The 23,954-nt window shown below is 41.6% G+C and overlaps 1 protein-coding gene across 2 annotated transcripts in view; it reads left to right on the top strand.

Moving 5' to 3' along the window:
* Positions 1 to 23,954, top strand: part of JAKMIP2 (janus kinase and microtubule interacting protein 2) — a 162,346-nt gene that overhangs the window by 93,052 nt on the left and 45,340 nt on the right. For both annotated transcript variants that reach the window (XM_060092042.1, XM_060092041.1), the window contains exons 2-7: positions 2,945 to 3,220; positions 15,081 to 15,578; positions 19,042 to 19,251; positions 21,084 to 21,182; positions 22,415 to 22,561; positions 23,658 to 23,798. In XM_060092042.1, the coding sequence (XP_059948025.1) occupies positions 3,092 to 3,220; positions 15,081 to 15,578; positions 19,042 to 19,251; positions 21,084 to 21,182; positions 22,415 to 22,561; positions 23,658 to 23,798 (1,224 nt within the window). In that variant the 5' untranslated portion in view covers positions 2,945 to 3,091. The remainder of the gene's footprint in view (positions 1 to 2,944; positions 3,221 to 15,080; positions 15,579 to 19,041; positions 19,252 to 21,083; positions 21,183 to 22,414; positions 22,562 to 23,657; positions 23,799 to 23,954) is intronic.

Genomic DNA, 23,954 nt, shown 5'->3' with positions numbered 1-23,954 from the left:
TCATGGCAATCAGTCACTGTAAGCTTTTATTATTATTACACTTATATGCAAAGGCTGCTATGTTTCTCCATTTCTACATAATGAAATCTAATCATTATGAATTAAATTTAATCATCGATTATTCAGGAGCCTGTGAAATCTAACTCCAGTCTCTCTTCTCCCAGTTCACAACCTTCTCTACATACATCAATTGTGTGGCTCCACGTTTTTCTCAAGTTCCTTCCTCTGCCATTTGAGTATCTCCAGTTAGAAAAGCCCATTCTTCATTCAAGATGACGATATGGCCAGGAAGTGACTGGGAAGCTTTTCCCAAACTGCCCTTTCCTCTGTGTTGTGACAGCACCAAAGGGGTTTGAGAGAAGTTGACCAAAGTGAGACATATTTTGTAGGTAAAACAAACCAGACTTCCTCATGGAACGAATAAGGGAAGTAAGGGATTAAAAAAAAAAAGGATGATTTCTAAGCTTAGATCTGGAATAACTGGGCATGTGCTGGTGCCATTTATTGATATGGGAAAACTTGGGGAGGAAAAGGTTTTTGAGGAACTAATAAAAAAGACCTCTGTATTAGTTAGGTTAGGTTTGAGATACCAATTGGATGTCCAAGTGGATTTAGTAAGGCAGCAGTTGAATACATGAGTCTGGGGGTTGGGGAATGGTCAGGGCTATGGATATAGCACTGAGAGTCATAACCCTATAGGTGGGGCCAGTAGAGATAACCTGGACGAAGCCCTGGGGACCAGCAACATCTAGAGAGCAACTAGAGGAAGAGAAACCTGTTAACTGTATACATGTGAGTTTACTCACCCAGAGCCTGCTTGGAGTTAAGTACTATCTTACATATCTTTGTGCCTAGTGGTGTTTGTCATACAAATTTTCAATAAATGCTTGTTGAATTCATTTCAATTCTAAAAGCAAAGAATGGTAACCACTTAGAAGTCTCCCAGCCATACACTTTAATGATTTCTCAACATTTGCAAAACAAGCATGAAGGACAACTCCAGCATCTAGCCTAGGTTGGAATATGGTGGACAGGTCCGTGATGGCTGGAGACAGGCAGATTCAACTTCCTAACCTTTTCCTATCCCCTTTCCCAAGGGACACTCTCCAAAGGGCATGGCCCCAGTGCTCATGGGTAGATGGCAGGAAGCCCAGGATCCCAGCATGGTCCTCAAGGCTGAATACCAGGGGTCTTGGTAGAGCAGCAGCTGCTAGAACATATGGGTCATCAGCAGGAATTCCCCTTAGTTCTAGACTGAAGCACCTAGATGTACACAATACTCAATTTTCTGAAAGGTTGCATGGGAAACTCTCTAGTATCTTCTTTATCTAGTCATGTTTTTTTTCATCGACTCTAACAGTTTAGTATTCATATTTTTCTTACCTCCTTGTTCCTATGACACATTTAAGAATTTGTAAATCAAGATACATCTCTTTTTTTTCTCCTCTTTCTACTGTTCTGACTAGGCCTTCATCATCCTTCACCTTGGCAAGTTTAATAGCCTTCTATCTGGTCTCCCTGCCTTCATTCTCTCCCCACTCTGCCACCAGAATAACCACGCCAAAGTATTGCTATATCAGGGCATCTACCTGCCAAGAGCTCCTACAGCTTCCTTGTTACTTACTGAAAAATAAATAAATAAATAAAAGATTCCAAAATTCTAAGGATGGCAAAACAGGTCTCTCAGAATCTATCATTTCCAGGCAACCTTTCCAGCATTAATGCCCATCAACCATATCATGGGTTGTAACTAATCAGACCCCCATTTCCCCCAAAATAGTTACTATGCTTTCTCTTTGCTGTATCTTGGCACCTGCTGTTTCCTTCACCCAAGGTTCACCTGTTTCTCCACCTGTTACAATCCTACCCACTCCTCAAGTTCCAGGCGTCTTCAGGGAGCCCTCCTTACTCCTTACTTCTCTCTTGAGAAGGAAAAGTTCTTGTCTATATTTTTGAAACAACTAGTGTTTATTTTTTTAAGGCAGTTATCAGATAGATGATGGTGATGATGATGATGAAGATAGATAGATAGATAGATAGGGATGAAGGTTTGTTGTTGTTTTTGCCTTGGAAAGCTAACAATTTCAATTTCAACATACTGTACTTAGCACAACATATACAAGCCTATTGACTAAATGAATAAGTGAGTGACCCAATTAACTCAGCATAATTAATCCCCACTTCTCCCAGTTTATCCACTGTATAATTCTAGATCTTTATATATCAGATTTTCTTAAAGTTGGGTCTCTCTGTAGGGTGACCATAGGTCATCATATAGGTGACTTCCTTTCACAAATACTAATTAAGTGCCTGGTATGTCCCAGGTCTTGTGATGGATCCTGAGAAGCAAGTTGTAAATACAAACAACACATTCCTGCTCTTACAAAGCTTACAGATTATGGAGGTGACTGCCCTTGAACATGTATTAACCTGGGGGTAAGGTGGGAGGCTTCGAGGAGGAACTGATATGCCAGCTGAGACCTGATGGGGTCATAAAGGTTAGTCAGACTAACCTGTCTGTGTGGCAGCATGTGAGGATGAGGATACGGGGAGGACCATGTGAGCAGGCTGGGCAGAGGATGGAGAAAAATGAAAAGTCCTTATTTGAAGAGAGGAAGAATCAGAAAAAGACATTCCTTATGGCCAGGGTATAAGTGAGTGATGTGGAGGAGGTGAGGCTAGGAGAATGGGCAGGTTCAGGCATAAAGGGCACTCTGAGATGTGAAAGGTATACTCATATATGTATTCATAGGTCTTTGAAGGGTTTTAAGCAGGGCGTTGACATGACCAGACTAGCCCTTTAGAAAGTCGGCCCTAAATTCATGCACCAAGTGGACAGGAGCCCTCGGGAGGAGGCTCCTGCAGGCAGCTCAGGCTGAGTGCCTGACGGACACGTGGCCCAGGTCTTGGTCACAGTGGTAACTGCTGTCTCTGCCTCTCCCAGGGCTTCTAGGACAGCGGCTGAGGAGACCTTCCCGAGGGGCAGCACGCAGTAGCTGCTGAGCCATCGCACCCGGGAGAAGCAGCAGTAACATGGCAGCCCCTGCTTGAGAGGAATTAAACACCAACAGACTCCATTCAGAGAGGAACAATGTCCAAGAAAGGGCGAAATAAGGGCGAGAAGCCCGAGGCGCTCATTGTCGCCCTTCAAGCTGCCAACGAAGACCTCAGGACCAAGCTCACAGACATCCAGATAGAGCTGCATCAAGAGAAGTCCAAGGTGAGTGGAGCTCCCCAAGGCTGCAGCCTGGGAGGCACTGGCCTGGCTCTGCCCGCTGGCCTGCCTCAGTGGGCCTCTGTCTGCTGGTTGCCAGAGAGGACAACAACCCCTGGACAGAGGGAGATTCCCTGTATGTGGCAGGAGGGAGGTGAGCACAGGATACACAGAACATGAGAAAAACCTGCCCCTGGGGCTGAGCTCTGCCTCCCCAGGGGGCCAGATGTAAAAACTGAGACCACACCTGCCCCCACCAACACCTCTGGACACTTAATAGGCATACGGCCTTGGGTAAGTTCCACCCTTGCCCTCTGTAGTCATTTCCCCTGTGGCATTTCTCAGATGTGTCCCTGGTGTCACTCCACTGCTCAGAACCCTGCAGAGGCTTCCTGCCTCTCAGTCACAGAACTTTCCTCACCACTGCAGGACTCTCCCTCCAGCTGTCTCCCAGACCCATCTCCCACTGCTGTCCCCGAGATCACTCTGCTTCAGCCTCTTTCCTGGACCACGAGACATACGCCCATCACATTTGGGCCTTTGCCCTTGTTCTTCCCCAGTCAACGGCATGCTCCTTCCTCACCTCCTTCAGGTGTCAGCTCTAGTACAAGCATCTGACCACAGTGTCCAAAACAGAGCACTTCCTGGGCCCACATGCTCCCTAAGGCCTGCCTCTTCTTGATTCATCTCAGAGCCATTTCTATGTTCATGTATTCACTTGTTTAGTGCTTCTCTCTCCCCAGTCAAGTGTAATCTCTATGACAACAGAGCCTCATCTTACCTCTCTATTCCTAGAGCCTAAATAAATGTCCAGAATTGAAAAGCTCCACATACATTTGTTAAATGAGTAGATGAAGGACATGACCAAAAGGTGATTTCTTCCCTATACCTTAGCTTCTTCATCAGTCACATACTGTTATCCTGTAGAGCTGGGATGAGGTTTAAGTTAGACAAGTACAAAAAGGAGTCATGAGGAGTACATGAGAAAATTCATGTCAGATGCTCAGAGAGCTGCCTGGCACATAGCAAACTCTGAAAAAAAAAAATGCATGGTAATATCCCTTCTAAAATGCTGTCTGCTTGAGTCAGTTACTAACCAGACTTAAGAAAGTCTCTTTACTTCTCTGAATCTCACCCCTTAAATGAATATGCTAACACTTATCTTACTAGAGTGGTATGGATATCAAATAGGGTCACGGACAGGACAGCATTTTGAAATATGTGACAGGCATAAGACATTTTTGCAAACTAGAGACAGCCATGTCAGCATAAAGTTGCCTTAAAGAGATAATGCGTTGTGTAGTAAGGAAACGTCCTTGATCAAGCTATAGATCACAAACCAACAGATAACCTTATTGTTTTTAATCTACCTCTTCTTCCTTGATGTTACTATTACATTTTAATTAGTTATTTTCACCCAAATCTATTTCTCCTGGTTTGAGCAATAATAAAGCTTGGATTGGCCAAAGCTCCTGGCCTCCTGTCTCAGCTAAGCCTTGACCTTGGATAACCAGACCCCAATGTAAAGTTTGTGAAGGATATTATAGTTTCCACGAAGCTAAAAGGAATGTGATGTCCCAAAACGAAAACAAACAAACAAACAAACAAAACCCAAAAACTTTTGTGTAAGAGTCAGAAAACCAGAATATTGTCTTTATCTCTCCTTGGGGACAAATTTCTGTGTTTCAGTATCTCGATCTGTAATTCAGTGACTGAATCTGTTTCTCCATATCTGTGTCCCTCAAGCATCACTGGGCATTAGAATAACCTGAGGGAACTTATTAAAAATTGAGATCCCTGGGCCCACAACCCAAGGATTCTGATAAAGTAAGTGGGTTAAGGTTCAGGACTGCAATTCCAGCAAACAGTCCAGACAGTCCCCATGGAGGTGGCTCTCTGCCTTCATGTTGACAAACACTCCACTCCACGATTCCTTCCAGGTTGACAACCTATAAACATTTCATCGGTTTTAACTTTCCCTGGGGAAACATAACTTTTTTTTTTTTTTTCTTGTGGTACGCGGGCCTCTCACTGTTGTGGCCTCTCCCGTTGCGGAGCACAGGCTCTGAACGCGCAGGCTCAGCAGCCATGGCTCACGGGCCCAGCCGCTCCGCGGCATGTGGGATCCTCCCGGACCGGGGCACGAACCCATGTCCCCTGCATTGGTAGGCGGACTCTCAACCACTGCGCCACCAGGGAAGCCTGGCAGACTCCTTTAATTGTAGTAACAACAGAATGACAGACTACCTTGACGGGAAGAAACCTATCCATCTAAAGAGCGGCAACCATAACCTGCCGCTGATTTACAGAGAGCAAACTCATGAGATTTTAAAGAGGCAGAGGCCCGACAGACCCCACCCTACCATTTTCCACACATTCAAGCCTTTTAAAAGGAGTAACTCTTGACCACGGACAGAGCTGTTTATCCTGCCTGTTTATCCAGGGCCAGGCCCTGGTGTCTAAGCCAGCAGGTCAGGGGTAATCTCCCTTTCCTCTGACAAGAGACGAGAAGCCAGACTCTGGAATAAAAGCACTGCCCTATTGTCCCCTCTGCTGCCCCCTCCCCAGTCTCCCTCTCCGCGGCAGTTAATTACAATCCCAGCACAGGGGCCACAGCAAAGCCTCACTGCCTGTCAGCAGCATTCCCCAAAGAGCAAAGGGAATTTAGAGGACAAACAAGTCATAAAGCAGTTTTATTAAAATAAATACGACTGTGTTTCCAAAGACCCAAGCTTTAAGAGAGAGAATATGAACAATGCCAACATGTGAATTCACACTCTCAGTTTGGCTCCAAGGCTATGATGATAAAATGACAATTTAGCCACTGGGGAATGGACTAGTTAAAGAGCAGAAACCTTTGGAGCGATGGGGCATTACTCATTTTTCCAGAAAGACAAATCATCCCATTGACATTTGCAGAGCCCATTGTAGTAGAGCAGAGTCACAAATGCTAGACTTTTTTGAATGTTTACTATCTGTCACACACCGTAAGAACTGCATTTCCTCCTGACATAATCCCAGCTCTTTCCCTGAGCAGGTTATGAAATCCCTCTGCATCTTCCTTTCCTCATCTGTCGTATAGGATAATAGTCGTGTTTACTTCCTAAGTATGTGTGTGTTATTTTTTGAGGAGTTAGTGTCAAACATGTTGTGTTGGGCTTCCCTGATGGCGCAGTGGTTGAGAGTCCGCCTGCCGATGCAGGGGACACGGGTTCGTGCCCTGGTCCGGGAGGATCCCACATGCCGTGAAGCGGCTGGGCCCGTGAGCCACGGCCGCTGAGCCTGCGCGTTCAGAGCCTGTGCTCCGCAACGGGAGAGGCCACAACAGTGAGAGGCCCGCGTACCGCAAAAAACAAAAACAAAAACATGTTGTGTTATAGTTCAGTCATCTCACTTCATCCTCACCACCATTCTCTGAGGCGGGCATTGTTGTGATCCACATTTTACAGATGAGGAAACCGAGGCTCGGTGAGGTAAAGCAGTTCACCCAGAGTCACATGCTAGTCGGTGACAGAGCTGAGTCTTCAACTCCCCTTCTCTCTCCTCCCAAGCCAATGCTCTTTTTTTTAAATATGTTTTTTCCCCAGTTTTATTGAGATATAATTGACATATCACATTGTATTTGTTTTAGGCATACAACATAATGATATATGTATAAATTGTGAAATGATTACACAATAAATCTAGTCAGTATCTGTCACCTCACATAGTTACAAAGTTTTGTTTTCTTGTGATGAGAACCTCTAAGATATACTCTCCTTACAACCTTCAAATATTGTTAACAGGATCGTTAACTATAGCCATCATGCTGTACATTACATCCTCAGAACTTACTTATTGTATAACTGGAAGCTTGTACCTTTTGACCCCCCTCGCCCATTTCTCCCGTCTCCTACATCCTGCCTCTGGCCACAACTGCCAGTCCATTCCCTGCATCTATGAGCTCTAATTTTTTTTTTTTAGATTCCACACAGTATATGTCTTTCTTTGTCTGACTTATTTCACTGGGCATAATGTTGCAAATGACAGAATTTCCTTCCTTTTTATGGCTGAATAAGTGTGTGTGTGTGTGTGTGTGTGTGTGTGTGTGTGTGTGTGATATCACATTTTCTTTATCCATTTTACATCAGTGGACACTTAGGTTGTTTCCATGTCTTGCAAAGCCTATTCTTAAAATATGTGAAGGTCTGGAAAATACTGAAAAGTTTAGGCAGAGGAAGAGAGAATGTAAGAACTTTTCTTTACACTATTGTGCAAAATTTCAAATGGAGAAACAAAGTGGGAGAGGGTGTGGGAACATACCCCTATCTTTCTCCCACAGATGCTTGCATTTCCACTGCAGGGAAATGAAACAAAAATACTAGATACAGTCAATTCTGGTGAGTAGAAATTATCTAAAAGATTTGCCAATCGCTGATAGGAATAACCATGCAGATAGGTAGGTCATTTTGACTGGACTCCAGGCAGAAGGGCCAAGAGGATATAACTGTGAAGAGCCTGTGGTGGATAGGAAAGAATACAAGGCAGGGTATTTTTCTTTAGTTAGTTAATTTATTTATTATTTTCTTATTTTTTGGCTGCATTGGGTCATCGTTGCTCTGCACGGGCTTTCTCTAGTTGCAGCGAGCAGGGGCTACTCTTTGTTGCGGTGTGCAGGGTTCTCATTGCAGTGGCTTCTCTTGTTGGGGAGCACGGGCTCTAGGCACATGGGCTTCAGTAGTTGTGGCTCATGGGCTCTAGAGCACAGGCTCAGTAGTTGTGGCACACGGGCTTAGTTGCTCCGCGGCATGTGGGATCTTCCCAGACCAGGGCTCAAACCCGTGTCCCCTGCATTGGCAGGCAGTTTCTTAACCACCTGCACCACCAGGGAAGCCCAGGGTGAGGTCTTTATGCTGGATGATCTTGTCATTTCTGGGCCTGCCTGCACTTGTGCATCTATAAAACGTGCAGATTGTAGACAACATAAAAGAGCTAAGGTCCTTGCAAAACGGTCGGGATTAGTTAGGAAAGGAAACTGCTTTAGCTCTTCGGGACCCTTCCCTGACCACCGAATTAGATGACACTGTTCCCCTAGTTCCATGTACTCTATCACATCGCCCTGTAATACTTTAATCACAGGGCTCTGTCTGAAGTTATGTTATTCGTTTATTTGCTTGTTTATTGCCTGCTGCCCCCACCCCAATGAAATATATGGTTCTATGGGTAAGGGACCATGTCTGCTTAAGGGATCCCCTAAGTAAGGTATCCCCAGAGCTTGCAGTGCTGGCGGGCATGTAGGAGGCATGTCCTACTTGTTGAATGAATTTCCATGGTTCTTTTTAAAACATTCCCAACAACCCCAAGGGATATAAGTACATTATAGTATTTATTTAGGTGGGCAACCCCAAGCCTGGGTGGAGAAAGTATTTCCACCCAGGTCTGTTTTTCTTAGAGCAGCACTGAGCCATTAAGCCATGGTATTTCCCTGTCTGTCTGCTCCGTGGACACCATGATCCACTGATCAGGGTGTGTAAGCACACCAGGGATTGCTGTGAGATGAGAAATCCACCCACCCGATTCCCCAGGGTTTGGTCTTCTCCCTCAGAGGCAGCCTGCAGCTAGGGTGAACCCCACAGGCACAGAGGGGATGAAGCAGGAGCAGAGGAAAGGGCTCCAAGGGCAGGGGCAGGGGGGCAACAGTCCTGGGATGCAGGCTCTGCAAGGAGTCGGCTCCAGGCAGCAGTTGCCACCTTGGACAGCCCTTCAGACTGCAAAGCAGTCCTCACAGAGAGCCTGGGACAAAGGCAGCATGCGATACTATTCTGATTTCACTGAGAAAGAAAATGAGTTCTAACCATGTAACTCGTTTGCTCCCAGTGACACAGCTAGTAGAGCAGCCAAAATGGGAATTCCCATCTTCTCCAAGGCAGTGATCAATGCAATGCTGTCTTATTCCACCGCACTCTGTTGCCTCCAGGGCACTCTCAGAAAACCAGCCAACCTTGTCTATCCTCCAGCTAGTACTCTAGAGCTTCCAGGTTCAGGGACCACACTGGGCATCCAGTATTTCTTGCTTTATGCAAATTTAGTTTTATTTTCAGGAAGCCTAAGTAGCTAAAAGCAAGAAATGAAAAGAGAGAAGCTTTAATTACTTCCCCATGCTGTATAAAAAATCGCCCTTATGGGTCACGGTCCTGTGGCGGCAGCCTTTCCCTCTTCACATCTCCTGTTGGAGAGGTACTCAGTGCCCACGAAAATCCCTGCCAGCCTACCATGAGTTTAGATCTCCAGCAACATCCAATGCAGATAATCCAAGCTGAACCTTTTGCTAGCTTGTCTTGTCTTGATAACCTCTCAATCCTCCTTATCTTCGACAGGCTGTCCAATGTTTAATCCTAGATTTCGAAGGTCACATTAAAGCTCAAACACCACCCTCTTTATCTTGGCAGAACTTACAGTGGCATCTTTCAAAGGCCAGAACAGAATGAGAACAGAAGAAGAAGATATATTGTGAGGCCTGGGAGGGCTAGTCATGAATTTTCTTCCTTCTGTCATAGTGGAAGCTTTTCCCAGCTGGATTAAATTTTCCTAATGATCTTTATTTATTTTATTTTATTTTTTTGAAAACACCTCTCGGGTAAAAGGGATATGGGAAGTGTACCATTCAAAGCTCTGTTCAGTGCTCACCCCCTGGCCCTGTCCCACCCCACCCTCCAGTCCTTCTTCATACACATAATCCAGGTGTCTTCCCAGTTAGGATTAGATGCCACCAGGGAACTCAAGACATCTTGAGGAAAATGTTATCTTTGAACATCTCTTTCTATTAGGAAAATAGTTGCTATGGTCTTGATAATGTAATAATAGTAACGTTCATCTTACTACCATAATATGGGTATTTAGATTTATGTTGTTGTTGGTATTAGTATATCATCACATGATATAATGTTAATATATGCTATAATGTTCATGAAAATTAATATCTAGTATCTACCATGTATTAATAATTATTAACCTCCCATGTGTTCCAGCCTTTCCAAAGGACTTTTGCTACATTATGGAAATCAGTCCTCTCAACAATCATATGAGAAGGATATCACCAATTCTAGTTTACACATGAGACTGAGGCTGAGTCAGGGGCCCCAGCTTGCCCAAGGTTTCAGAGCAAACTAGGAGATCTGGGATCTGACCTGACCTGGCTCCTGGCCCACACTGGACTCTGATCAGCCTTCTTTTTGTTGTGCTTATGTAGAGCCTGTTCCCCACTTTTCTCATCAGAAATTCAGGTGCAACAAATACTACCTACATCATAGAGCTGCCTAGGAGGTTAAATGTACTGATAGGTGTAAAGCCTTTAAAAAATTGCCTAACTCATACATAGTAAGTTAAACCCTCAATAAATACTTACCATTTACGTGATCGAGCTGAAATTTTTCTCCATAAAACATTTCCACTAACAAAATTGATTCTCTCTCCAATTAACTAAATAATTTTTTCCATTTCAAAGTATTATCATCACATTTTTTCACTGTTACTCAGGGGTAGTTCTTCATCTTTTTGGATACTCATTCTCATGATTTACATTAAGATATTAAGATCTATTTCCTTAGTGGTGCAATCTAAGCTGCAAATAATTTTCAGAAAATGATTTTACTACAAAATTTCTATTGGTTCTTTTTTCCTCCCAGATGTCAGTCACATTCTTTGTATCTCCTTCACAGTGAAACTCTTCTCCCAAGCCTAAAAAAATCATACCTAGAAATCCTGCCAAAAGTGACAGTTTCCATGACAACCAACATAAGCAGACATAAAAAATGCCATATGTAATTCAATACCTTTGAATTTTCTTTGAGTTCTGTGGATTCCTTTTATGTGATAGACAAAAAGGCCAGTGCTAGTTTCGTCTTCATGCTGGAATATATTTCCCATACACCTGTATTTTCACTTTTTTTTTCTTTTTCATTCATTTCCTCTCCAGTCTACACACAAAAGATTAGTGTTTATAAATAAATTTGAGAGAAATTACAGAATCACAGTGGTACAATCTAATGCACCTGCAGAGAATTTGACAAATAATTTTAGGTCAAGAGTATCCCCTCTTATATCCAATAATAATATCATTACCTTACATTTTATAGTACTTTACAGTTCAAGCTACTTTCCCATTCACTATCTAATTTAATCCTAAAAATAATTCTTTTACAGGTATTTTTAAAATTGTAATCAAACATCCTCAGAATAAAGCAACCTTCTTAGAGACAGCAGATGATGAAATCAAAATACAAACCCAGAATTCATTACCCTTTATCCATTTTTACTACAACGTTTTATTGTTTTAGGAAAAGTTGCTAAAATTCCCTTAGTAACTTGTTACCTATCAGCTCTTAATGGTCATGATACTGTTGCAAATGCCTAAGGAACATAAATACGTCCTGCTGAAATTGAAGATGATCCCGTTTCCTGTCACTCAAGCTAAAGTTAACTTCCCCAAGGTCCTAGATGGAAGGTAAATTACAGAGTTTCTAAATCAGTGAAAAATAAGGCCCCTCATGTCAGAAAGTGCATTATCTAAAAGAAGAATCAGCAAACATTTTCTTTGAAGGGCAAAACAGTAAATATTTTAGGCTTTGTGGCCAGACAGTCTCTGTGAAACTACTCAACTTCATTGTAGCGTGAAAGCAGCCATAGGCAATATGGAAATGGATGGGCCTGGTTGTGTTCCAATAAAACTTTATTAACAAAGACTGGGGGTGGGGCAGGAAAGATTTGGCCTATGAGCTGTTGTTTGCCCACTCATGGTCTAGAAGATACTTCTTCAGTTCATTGTAGAAAAATGGAAAGTTAGATTTAGATTTTCATCACTGAAGAACTGAGAGAAGCATCGAACAGAGGACAGGCAAACATTATATGTTAGGGGGTGTTTTGTTTTATTGTTTTATGCAGGGAAGGGATGGAGGAGGGCTGCTCTGGGTAATAGTGCAAGCCTATGTTCGTTCTCTAAAACGTTGACAGGATATATTATTCCTGCCTCTGGTTATGAGGCTAGCCAGGGAAACATATTGGCTTACATTCTTTAATTCCACACATACTCTTTGTCTTCTTATCATGTGTTGTGCTGACAACCATTGGGTAGACAAAGATGAACAAGGCTCACTGGCAGCCTTCTAGGAGTTTCCAGTCTGAGGTGAGGTAGGAGAGGAGGTGGTGAGGACAGACAAGTACGTAAAAAAAATACAGCATAAAGAAAAATGTGGAAGAGACCAGCAAGGAGGTATTAGCAAACTGCACTGAGAAGACAAATGCAGGAGAAATAAGCTTGGCCCTGGGTGATTGGGGTGTCATGATCAGAGAGGGTGACATTTAGTTGGGTCATGAGGAATGAAAGGATCCCAGACAGAGCTGAGGGAAGGGCAGGTCAGGAGGAAGAATCTCAGGTAGGCACACAGGTACAGCAATGTAGGGCATGTGCAGAAAATAGGATAATCCCCCGTGCCTGGAGAGGTAGAGTGAGAAGTTGAAATGAGAGCTGGAAGTCCAACCAAGCCTTCTGAGAGCTGAAAGATGCAGCTGAAGTGTTGGGATTTTATTCCCCAGCAGAAAGGAGTCCTGGAACATAAATCAGATCATAACAGGACTTTACTAAGAGAATGTCAGCAGCAGTGTGAAGAAAGCTCGGTTCATTAAATGAACCTTCAAGAACTCTGGAGCAATGCTGTCCAAAAGAAATATAATATGCGCCACAAACGCAAGCCACATATGTGATTTAAAAATTTCTTATAACCACAATTTTAAAAAGTAAAACTAAACAGAATTAATTTTAATAATATACTTTATTTTACCTAATTTATCCAAAGTATTATAGTTTTAACATGTAATCAATGTAGAAATTATTAATGAGATATTAATGTTTACCTCATACTAAGTCTTCAAAATCGGGTATGTATTTTACACTTAGGGCAGGGCTCAATTCAGATTTTCAATATTGCAAGTGCTCGGTGTGGCTAGTGGCCACCGCATGGGACAGCACAGCTCTAGAACATACGAACTAAAGGGCATCTGGGAAGGGACCTGAGCCTAGGCTGGAGGCAAGACCCAAGGACAGTCATTTGGGGATGCCTGGCTGCATATTTTGCCAAGTCTCCTTGTGCCCTGAGTTCTTTTAGAATAACCTACATGGGAGTAATTGCTGTGCCTTTAAAATAAAATATTCATAAAATGCCATGTGGACTTAGAAAATCCTGTTTTAGCTAAAGGTAGGTAAACTGTTAAGGTAAGTGAAATCTCAGACACTTTACATTATAATTACAATGGTTTCAATAAGGAATTTGGATCTTAACATTTTTCAGCTGGAAGGGCTCTTAATTATTTTATGAAACGTTCTAATTTTACAAATGGCAGAGACTCAGTATCACTCACCTAGATATTACCCCTGGGGCTGCCCAGTTCTTCCCTTTTTCCAGGTTACTGTGTGGGTGTATATGTGTGTGTGTGTATGTGCAAACGACAGAGACAGAGGAACAAAGGCAGGCAGCAGAGATGAGGAGGGGGAAGGAGAACAGTATAACAAGAGCCTGGTGAGGCTTTTTTAAGCTACAGATGCTGGGGCCCTACCCTGATCTACTGAATCAGAGATGGACTCACAGCCAAATTAAGGTAGTACCATTGCTAATCTATGAAGAGACCTATATTATCATTAGAAATAGTACAAAACACAGGAGAATTTTTTAAACCAGAATACCTGACAGGTGAAAAGATGAGAAGGAATACTTTATTAAATTCCTTGGAGTGTTGGCTTAGGTGGGAGAGAGAGGGAGATAAAAGTGCAGGGTAGTGAAGGATGCAGACACCCATGTAGCAGAAGTAACAATGGCCACTGAACGCCTTTAGCACAGGGCCCTGCACTGCAGGGTTTTGGGCTGGTGTATGTGAATCTGTAATAATTTTGGGGGTGGAACCAAGTTGCCATAGTAAGAAAGGTAAGGTTGAGGACATATCAACTGTCTTCATTTCTCACCTCCCCCTTAGCAGCAATTAGCTTCTCTTCCAAAAAAAGGGGCGGAGGAATATTTTATACTATCACTTTAGGCACCAATTTATTAGCCTGATCATAATATTGAACTATGGACCAACCTGGGTGTCCCGGTACACCCACATTTATCAGTTTGGACCTTGTTAGGGATGTGTAGTCTAGAAAGCTCTCCAGGTGATCTGTTTGAACTCCTCACCAGGGTGAAGACTATTATAGTACCGCTTCCTAATTTTAACGTGTACACCAGTCACCTGGGGATTTGTTACACTGCAGGCTCTGATTCGTAGGTCTGGGATGGAGCCCCTGCATTTCTTGTTTTTTTGTTTTGTTTTGTTTTGTTTTGTTTTTTTTGCGGTACACGGACCTCTCACTGTTGTGGCCTCTCCCGTTGCGGAGCACAGGCTCCAGACGCGCAGGCTCAGCAGCCATGGCTCATGGGCCCAGCCGCTCCGCGGCATGTGGGATCTTCCCAGACCGGGACACGAACCCCTGTTCCCTGCATCGGCAGGCGGACTCTCAACCACTGAGCCACCAAGGAAGCCCAGCCCCTGCATTTCTGACAGGCCCCTGGGTGATGCCTGTGCTGCTTGTCTGCAGACCACACAGAACAGTGAGGCCCCAGAACATCAACTATTTTTCTGAACAAAGTGATGTAAGCACCCTCGGGTATTTCCTCCTTTCCCACTGCATTCCCAGCATTAAAAGGCCTGTGGCTCCCCTCGCTCCTTCCACAGGGGACTGGAATTTGAAAAGAGACGAGGCATTAAGAGATCACAGGGGTCTGAGCTGCCAATCCTGCCTAGGAGCACATCTGTCTGATGAGGCTCACCTCTTTTCATCCTTTCACCTCTCTGCCTTCAGGTATCTAAGCTCGAAAGAGAGAAAACTCAAGAAGCCAAGAGGATCCGTGAGCTGGAGCAGCGCAAGCACACGGTCCTGGTGACCGAACTCAAAGCCAAGCTCCACGAGGAGAAGATGAAGGAGCTTCAGGCCGTGCGGGAGAATCTCATCAAGCAGCATGAGCAGGAAATGGCCCGGACAGTGAAGGTGCGGGACGGGGAGATCCAGAGGCTCAAGTCGGCGCTGTGTGCGCTCCGGGACGGCAGCAGCGACAAAGTAAGGACAGCGCTCACCATCGAGGCCCGCGAGGAGGCCCGGAAACTGTTTGATGCAGAGCGCCTTAAGCTCTTACAGGAAATTGCGGACCTGAAAACGGCCAAGAAGCAGGTGGATGAGGCGCTAAGCAATATGATCCAAGCAGATAAAATCAAGGCTGGGGACCTCAGGAGTGAGCATCAGTCCCACCAAGAAGCCATCTCCAAGATCAAGTGGGAGTCGGAGCGGGATATTCGGAGGCTGGTTAGTAACCCAGGGCAGAACCATTCTCTTTCCAGGCTTCAGAGCGCTGTGGGGTTTGCTTTTTCAGGTGTCTTTCATGAGTGGATTATAAACAGTGCCCTCCTTCTGTCTAGTGCTGTGGCCAAGATACAAGATAGGTCAATAGATAAGTAGATGCACCCAGGCCAAAATAGGCATTGTAAAAGGTAAAAGATTTTGGAGTCACCTTTCTCGTGAAAACTGGATTCTTCCAGCCCAACACGTATGGAGAGTCTGGGTTTAATGACTCCTGTTTTCTTGGATGTCCATGGAAATATTCTGAATTATGAACTCTTCCAAAATCAGCATGTTTTGTAGGCTTTCGATTTATAAAATGTCTTGGGATTTTTACCAGGGAAAGGGAAGTTTCTTTGGCTTTCAAGGTGTCTGAACATGGCAGCCACTGGGAACATCCTCTGGGATTCACCTGTCTTCTCTCCAGAAACTGTGTCTGAAAGCAAGAAATAGACCTATAAAACTCCTAGTCATTTTACAGATAGATCTTCTTTCCCAGAATAAACAGGGCCACTCAAAATAGGGGCCATTATAATTTTTAAATTGGATGTCATTCCTAAATAGCTTATTTGCTATTACAAATTTCCAAGACTTCCTTCAACCCCTACTGAGTTGAGTCTTTCTTTTTAATATGTATGACCAAAAGCCACGTCAGTCTCTCACTATGCTTAAAAGTAAAACAAATAGAATTATTGTGTGAAAGCTACAATGTTGCAGATTGGCCTTCTCTTAGAAGTATTTATATGCATCTATATTCAGAATGTTTAGCATTAGTTATATCTTGGTTATATATTAACTATCACCTGTTCCAGTGTACTTTATGCTTCTCTAAAAATATTTTCTTAGGAAAAACTACACCCTCCTTCTTGTGTGTGCCAGGTCCAAGCATTTATATTCTAAGAATTCCAATTATGTTCCTTAGACGATATCTCTAGGATTTCAATTTTATGTAAAAAATGGTTATCGTAGAACATTTTAGAAAACTAAACATGTGATTTTCTTTGTACTGCAATACAGTGTGACTGTAAAATGTTGCCTTTGCTACACTTCCCAAATTCTTTATCTGCAATTCATACTATCACATTGGTTGACAATAAAGACCAAACACAGTGCAGAAATATTGGTCTCTGCCCTGCCTTTGGTTTTTAAGACAACAATGGCTGATGAAGAAAGAATCAAGACTGTGAACTCTGGAGTCAGCAGGTAGGTAAATGAAAAGGAAGCTTTACATTAAATATTTTTGCTTGTCGGTGGTTTTAATGTAAAATCTACAAATATATCTACCTGTTGGTCTGCAATTTTTTCCATGATTTCCTTTCACCAGCGCATTGCAGAAGCAGACATGAAATCCTTCTTAATAACAATGTAAAATCTAATCTGTCTGAAGATTGGTTCAAAAATTGGATACAAATAGAAAAACAGGGGAAACGTTTTCATTAATACAGATGCACTTCATTTTTTCCTTCTAATCCTGTTCTTACTGCAACAGCCAGTTTTATTTTTGGAACTGAAAAGGAGAGAAATGGGAGCTATTCTGTGTAGAAAATTTTCCCAGGGAATTCTGGTATGTACCCATCTAACTAGAAATTCGGAAGATTTTCAGTATTCTGAAACCAGAGTCCATATTTATAACCAGCATGCAATAGGGACTCCTTGACACTAGGTACTGGATAGTCTACAGAAAACCACTTTGGGAAAATGCTAGAAGGATAACCTTGGCATAAGTATAGCATAGTGCCAAATAGAATGGGCTCTAGGGTCATAAGACTGTATATTAAATCAGGCTTCATCATTTATTAGCCATATGACCATGACCAAGTTCTTAACCCTTTGGGTCCTCAGTTGTCACCCGTGAAATGGTGATAACAGAACCTATATAATAGGATTGTTATAAAATTAGACAAGGTATGTAAGGCTCTGAATGCCTTGAATGTAGAAAAAGATCAATAAATTTCAGTTATAATGATGAGGCTGATTATATGGGTGTAATGGGGTGATTTCCCAGCCAGTTCAGTTATGTAGGGTACATAAGAACCAAGTAGGAGCATACAGATCTGGAGCTACGGTAAACTGGAAATAAACCATAGATGACGGATCTAACAAAGGAATGTGCTACTTAGATAAGAGTAACACTGGACTCAAGTCTCCTGCAAAGAGATAAAATAAAGACAATGCTTTTACTTCCAAATTAACAGGACAGTGTTTGATTACTTGCCAAGTTATCAGATGATGTCACAGCACCATGCCCTCCCAAAAATGATCTAAAATTTTATCCTGTGACTTGGAGGCAGTAGCTCACAGAGAGTTACATGTGGGAAGATGTGATTGTATAATACAGTTTCTATTCCAAATATATATAAATATGTATTTTGGTCTTAGGAACACAGCAAAGAAAGATTTATACCAAGTGATTTGTTATATATAAGGAGACATTTTTATAAAGAGGAGAACAGTATAATATTGTTTGTATTAAATGTGTCTATTCTATTTCTATTTTTAAGATTCTCATGGAATATAATGAAATGAGAAGAAAGGTTTTACCTAATGGCTATGCTTTCTTCAGAGATTGTTTACAGATATTAACTTCACTAGCCCTCACCCAGGGATGGCAAAAAGTTTTCAGTCCAGTGGAACTCTGATCAACTGGTATCAAATGCTTTTGTCCTTTAGTTGAGAAATACTTCTGAGGCCATGCCCAGGCTTAACAAAAATGAGTGTTGGGATCAGTAAATATATCCCACAGATGGGAAAATAGTGACTAATATTACCAGGTATTTTCTATTCCGGTTCTTGTCCCAGCCATGGTTTTCTGACCGTAATAGTAAAATGGTTGCTAAGAACTGGCTGCTCTGAAAAATGGATAGGAATGGAAAGAGCCATACAACATGAACCATGGAAGGACAAATTCACCACTTGAATGCAAACATATTGGCCTTAGGAAATGATGAGGCTACTGGAAATACTGTAGCTTCTTCAGTTACTAATGACCTGTTCATAGTTGTTACTGCTATTTAAACTGAACTCAAAAGTTATTCCCCCAAACAGGAGGTAACATTACACATTGTCCTGGGAAACATTGTAGTAGAATATTTAGCATCTGTCTTTATTAACACTAATGACCTGTTTTAAAGTTGACTTTTGCTTTCCATATCCAACCAAACCAGACTGTTTCAAACAATATATTGAATCACAGCACCTACATAGTATATACTAGAGAGAAAAAATTACCCTCCTTGACACCTAATTAGTCTAGGATGGCCGTTCATTACATATTCTTGCCTTGTCTGATTCCTGAATTCAGTATACTTGTCATATTCATGATTTTTTCCCTATATCAATCAGCAGAACAAAAGTTAAGCTCATACCATTGTAAAAATGCATTTCTTTGCAGCATTGTTAAATAAAATGTCATGGGTGTCATTTAATTCAGATGGATGAAATCAAAGCCAAGGACAGGATCATCTTTTCCCTGGAAAAGGAACTGGAGACCCAAACAGGCTATGTACAGAAACTTCAACTGCAGAAGGAGGCTTTGGATGAACAGCTCTTTCTGGTCAAGGAGGCTGAATGTAACATGAGCAGTCCGAAACGAGAAATTCCTGGAAGGGCAGGAGATGGCTCTGAGCACTGCAGCAGTCCTGTAAGTCTATTCAAGTTGAAGTTAAAAACTCAGGAATCATCTTTTATTTAGCGCCTAAGTTTTACTTTTCACTTAAGCTCTTTTCCTGTTTACTACAGAGCAATCAATTCCACCTCCTACTATAAAAGAAGCAAGTATCTTGGGAGCAAGGTTTTCTAAACTCATAGACAACAAAGTGGTCTGTACTGCATTAGCTGATCACAAGAGAATTACATATATTTTTAAATCCTTCATAGAATTTTTCTAGCTGTGATACCTGTCCAAACATCAGCATATTATAAGAAGCATAAATTAGATGAAAATACTTTGCCTCTTGCCAAGACTGGTCATTTTCCCTTGTATGAACGATTGAAATGAAAATTGGTAAAAATGGTTATCATGTACAGGAGTCAAAATGTATAACTGTGTAAAGACTAAACCATTTATAATCATCATCTGAGAGCTTCAAGTCTGATTGAGTTTGACACTTACTTTCCTGGATTTTCCTTATTTTATATGAGAAATTATTTTCAGAAGTTTAGTGATAGAAATCTGCTTGTATATAGTTTACTTTCATATCTTATACCTTGCGAATTATTTAGCACTAAAAAAGATGACAATGTATTTTTTAGGAACAGAGGTATGTTCCAAAGTAGTACTTAGAACTGACCAATAAATAATTTATGAATATATGTGTATATATATACATATATCCCAGTAGGTGGCGGAAAGAATACTGAATTAGGGTTCAGCAGATGTAAGTTTTAGTTCTATCACTGACACTTACCTGCAGTGTAGTAAAATTGTCAAGAGAATGGGCTCCAGAGTCATACCCTTTAGTTTAAATCCTGGATCTGCCATTTGCTGTGTGACCTTAGGCAGATCCTTTGACTGCTCAGAGTTTCCTCATCTGTAAAATAGAGGCAATAGTGGTATTCCATAGAGCTGGTCTAAGGTTTAGAAGAAAAGATATGTAAAATACAGAACGTAGTGTCTGGCACACAGCATCCAATACATATTAGTATAGACCTTGAACAACTTATGACCTTCCTGAATCTTACCGGTTCTGCTGAATCCTCTAGGATATTGTGAATCAAGGAACAGAGTGTGTGTGAAACTGCTTTGTCAACAGTACAGCACTATCAAAATGTAAGATGATAATGGAATTGCAAGTATATAGGTCCTATGGACTCTAGAGCACAGAATTAATCTATGACTGCTGTGTGTAAAGTGATTCCATGACTATTATGCCAGTGGGGAAGCCAGCTGATCTGGGCAGAATCTACCAGCGAAGTCTATCCTATAATCTACTGTCTTCTATACATGAAGGTAATGCACCAGCCTTCTGAGTCTGACCTTTTTCTCCGGGGTATGCAGGAATTTGCAAATCCCATCCCTATATCCTGCTCTATCCTCTCTTTGGCTAAGAGTAATAGCAGGACATCTGTCTAGGCTGTGGGAAGCAATGTGCAGCCATGACACAAGGGATGAACCTCATGTAACCGTGAACCTCATGTAATCACAGCGTGACCTTGGTCTCACAGCTCACAGATCTCATAAACTGATCCAACCATCTACCACTTCCTTTGCCAGGAGCCAGGGCTCCAGGGAGTATCTGCCACATGGAATTCATTTACAATTTCAAACAGGCTTGATCTTAAACCCAAGCAGTGAATATTGGGGATTGGAATAGGGTAAATATTTACTCTTCTCTGAATAAGAGAACATTTTACTCTCAACTCATGAGCCAAATGAAAGGAACCAAGCCTATTACTTTTATGAGCAGTATTCTAAAATTTTGTGAAAAGTATTATTGAAGAAATAATACTTTTAATTTTAATTTTCATGTGTAGGATTTGCGAAGAAATCAAAAGAGAATAGCTGAGTTGAACGCCACTATAAGAAAATTAGAAGACAGGAATACCTTGCTTGGAGATGAACGAAATGAATTGGTGAGTTCTAAGCAAAATTTTTTTTATTATTTTTTAAACATTTTGTTATAGTAGTATATACGATGTTATAGAATTATAGCACAATAAAGAAAAGTGCACAAATAATAAAGGTATGGCTCAGTAAATATGCCCAATGTGAAACACCCATATAACCACTACCCAGATGAATAAGTGGAAGATTACCAGCATCTCAGAACTTCCCCTTTGTGTGACCCCTTTCAATCACCATCCTTCTAAAGTTAACCACTATACTGAATTCTCTCACTATAGATGTCTATCACAATTTTTAAAATGTGTTGTAGGGAATTACCTGGTGGTCCAGTGGTTAGGACTTTGACTACTGGGGCCTGGGTTCAATCTCTGGTTGGGGAACTAAGATTCCCACAAGCCGTGCGGCCCAACCAACAACAACAACAAAATGTGTTGTAAATGGAATCATATGATAATTACTCCTTTGTGTCTGGCTTTTTTGCTCAGCATTACATTGGTGAGAGTCATCCACTGTGTTGCATGTAGAATTCATTCATTTTCACTTTCTATCATATTCAATTATATGTGATATAATTATATATTTATTGTAAAAGTATAAACAATATATGATATGTATATACAATTATATGATAAATATATATATATTCATCTATTGTTAATGGACATTAATATTGTTTCATAACAATTTATAGCTGTTAATTGTGCTGCTACATGTCCTGGTGAGAAAATATGTTCATGTCTGGGGGGAATATACTAAGGAACAGAATTACTGGATCATAGAGTATGCATGCAGTCAGCTTCAGCAGTTGCTACCAGTTTTCCACAGTTGTCTTAACAGCTACATTTCCCCCAACAATGTATGAGAGTTGTAGTTTCTCCATGTCTTTGTCAACATGCAAAGATAATTGGTCATTTTAGTCATTTTGTTGGGTGTGAGGTATATTCTTGTTGTAGGATCTTCATTTTTATTTTCCTTCTCACTAATGAGGTGGAGTAACTTTTCAAATACCTATTGGCCTTTTGGGTATCCTGTGTGATTTACCCTTTGTCTTTTGCCCATTTCCTCTTGTGCGTTCATTTTCTTATTAGTATTAGGGATTTTTTACATCATTTTTGGATGTTTGTGTTTAAAATATCATGCTCTGTGCCTTACATTTTACATTCTTTTTGGTGGCTCTTGGTATAGTGAAGTTATTTTCAGCCTCTAAACACAAGGGACACATTGTCTTATGTCTTCCCAGTTAAAACGCGTGAGGGAAACCGAAAAACAATGTAAACCTCTTCTGGAAAGGAACAAGTGCCTCGCCAAGAGAAACGATGAACTGATGGTGTCTTTGCAGCGCATGGAAGAAAAACTAAAAGCCGTTACCAAGGAAAATTCAGAAATGGTGTGTACCACAGACTCTGCAAAACTGCAGCTTCCTTCTTTTTATTACTCTGTTAACCTGACTTCCTGGTCTTTCCCAGTTTATTTTTAAAATACAATGCTATTTGTGAAAGCTTAGATTTTTCCCTTATGTAAGCAAGGAACACATAAGGAAGAAATCAAGATAAGGTTGCTGGCTCTGAATTTTGTGGGGTTTCTAAATTTTGCAGAACAATGAGAGCACTTCCAGGAATCTGTACACTCTCCAAATGCTCCAAAATAGAGAAGCAGAGTTTCAGCCTAGCTCCTCAGCCACAGAAACCTCCTTCCAGGATAAACAAGGTCCTACTGTACAGCACAGGGAACTATATTCAATATCCTGTGATATTCCAGAATGGAGAAGAATATGAAAAAGAATATATATATATATGTATAACTGAGTCACTTTGCTATATAGCAGAAATTAACATTGTAAATCAACTAAACGTCAATAAAACTTTTTTAAAAATTAATAAAATTAGGGGGCTTCCCTGGTGGCGCAGTGGTTGAGAGTCCACCTGCCGATGCAGGGGACACGGGTTCATGCCCCGGTCCGGGAAGATCCCACATGCCGCGGAGCGGCTGGGCCGTGAGCCATGGCCGCTGAGCCTGCGCGTCTGGAGTCTGTGCTCCGCAACGGGAGAGGCCACAACAGTGAGAGGCCCGCGTACCGCAAAAAAAAAAAAAAAAAAAAAAATTAATAAAATTAAAAAAATAGAAACCTCCTTCCAAGAATTTCACTAACGTGCACTTTGTGGAACCGTACAGTGGGTACCCCACATCTCCTAAGATCTTGCATAGTAACTGAGAATAGATGCCATCATTTGAATTATATATAGAGGTGACGTGCTAACGTACTCCTTCACAGACTTCCCGTCCAGCTGTAGAGATCTTCAGACATTCCCAATGATTTCCACCTATTACAGCAGACAAAATGTACTTGAGGGTGTTGGTGTGGGGGGGGGCCATTTTCACATTTAGCTGTAGCCTCATAAAGTTTCTACAGATATTTTATGTTAACCACTAAAGTTTAGTATTTTCAAAGTCTCCACCTGCACTTTCTTTTTTTTTCAACCCAGAGAGAAAAAATTACATCTCATCCACCCTTGAAGAAATTAAAATCTCTGAATGACCTCGATCAAGCTAATGAAGAACAAGAGACAGAGTTTCTAAAACTTCAGGTTATTGAACAACAGAACATTATTGATGAGCTCACAAGGGTAGGTCTTGATTAATCTATAAACTCTAAGCTGTTTCGAAGGACAAGTAGCCAAGAAATCAACAGACACTAGAAGCACTTAATAATTTTGGTAACAATTAATAGCTGCAAAGCACATTAAAATAATTCCCAAATGCATTATAATGTGAGTAGGTGG

Source organism: Mesoplodon densirostris, chromosome 3, assembly GCF_025265405.1.
Source record: "Mesoplodon densirostris isolate mMesDen1 chromosome 3, mMesDen1 primary haplotype, whole genome shotgun sequence".
Lineage (NCBI taxonomy): Eukaryota > Metazoa > Chordata > Mammalia > Artiodactyla > Ziphiidae > Mesoplodon > Mesoplodon densirostris.
The sequence above is the reverse complement of the archived record's forward strand: the minus strand, read 5'-3'. Positions and strand labels throughout refer to the sequence as shown.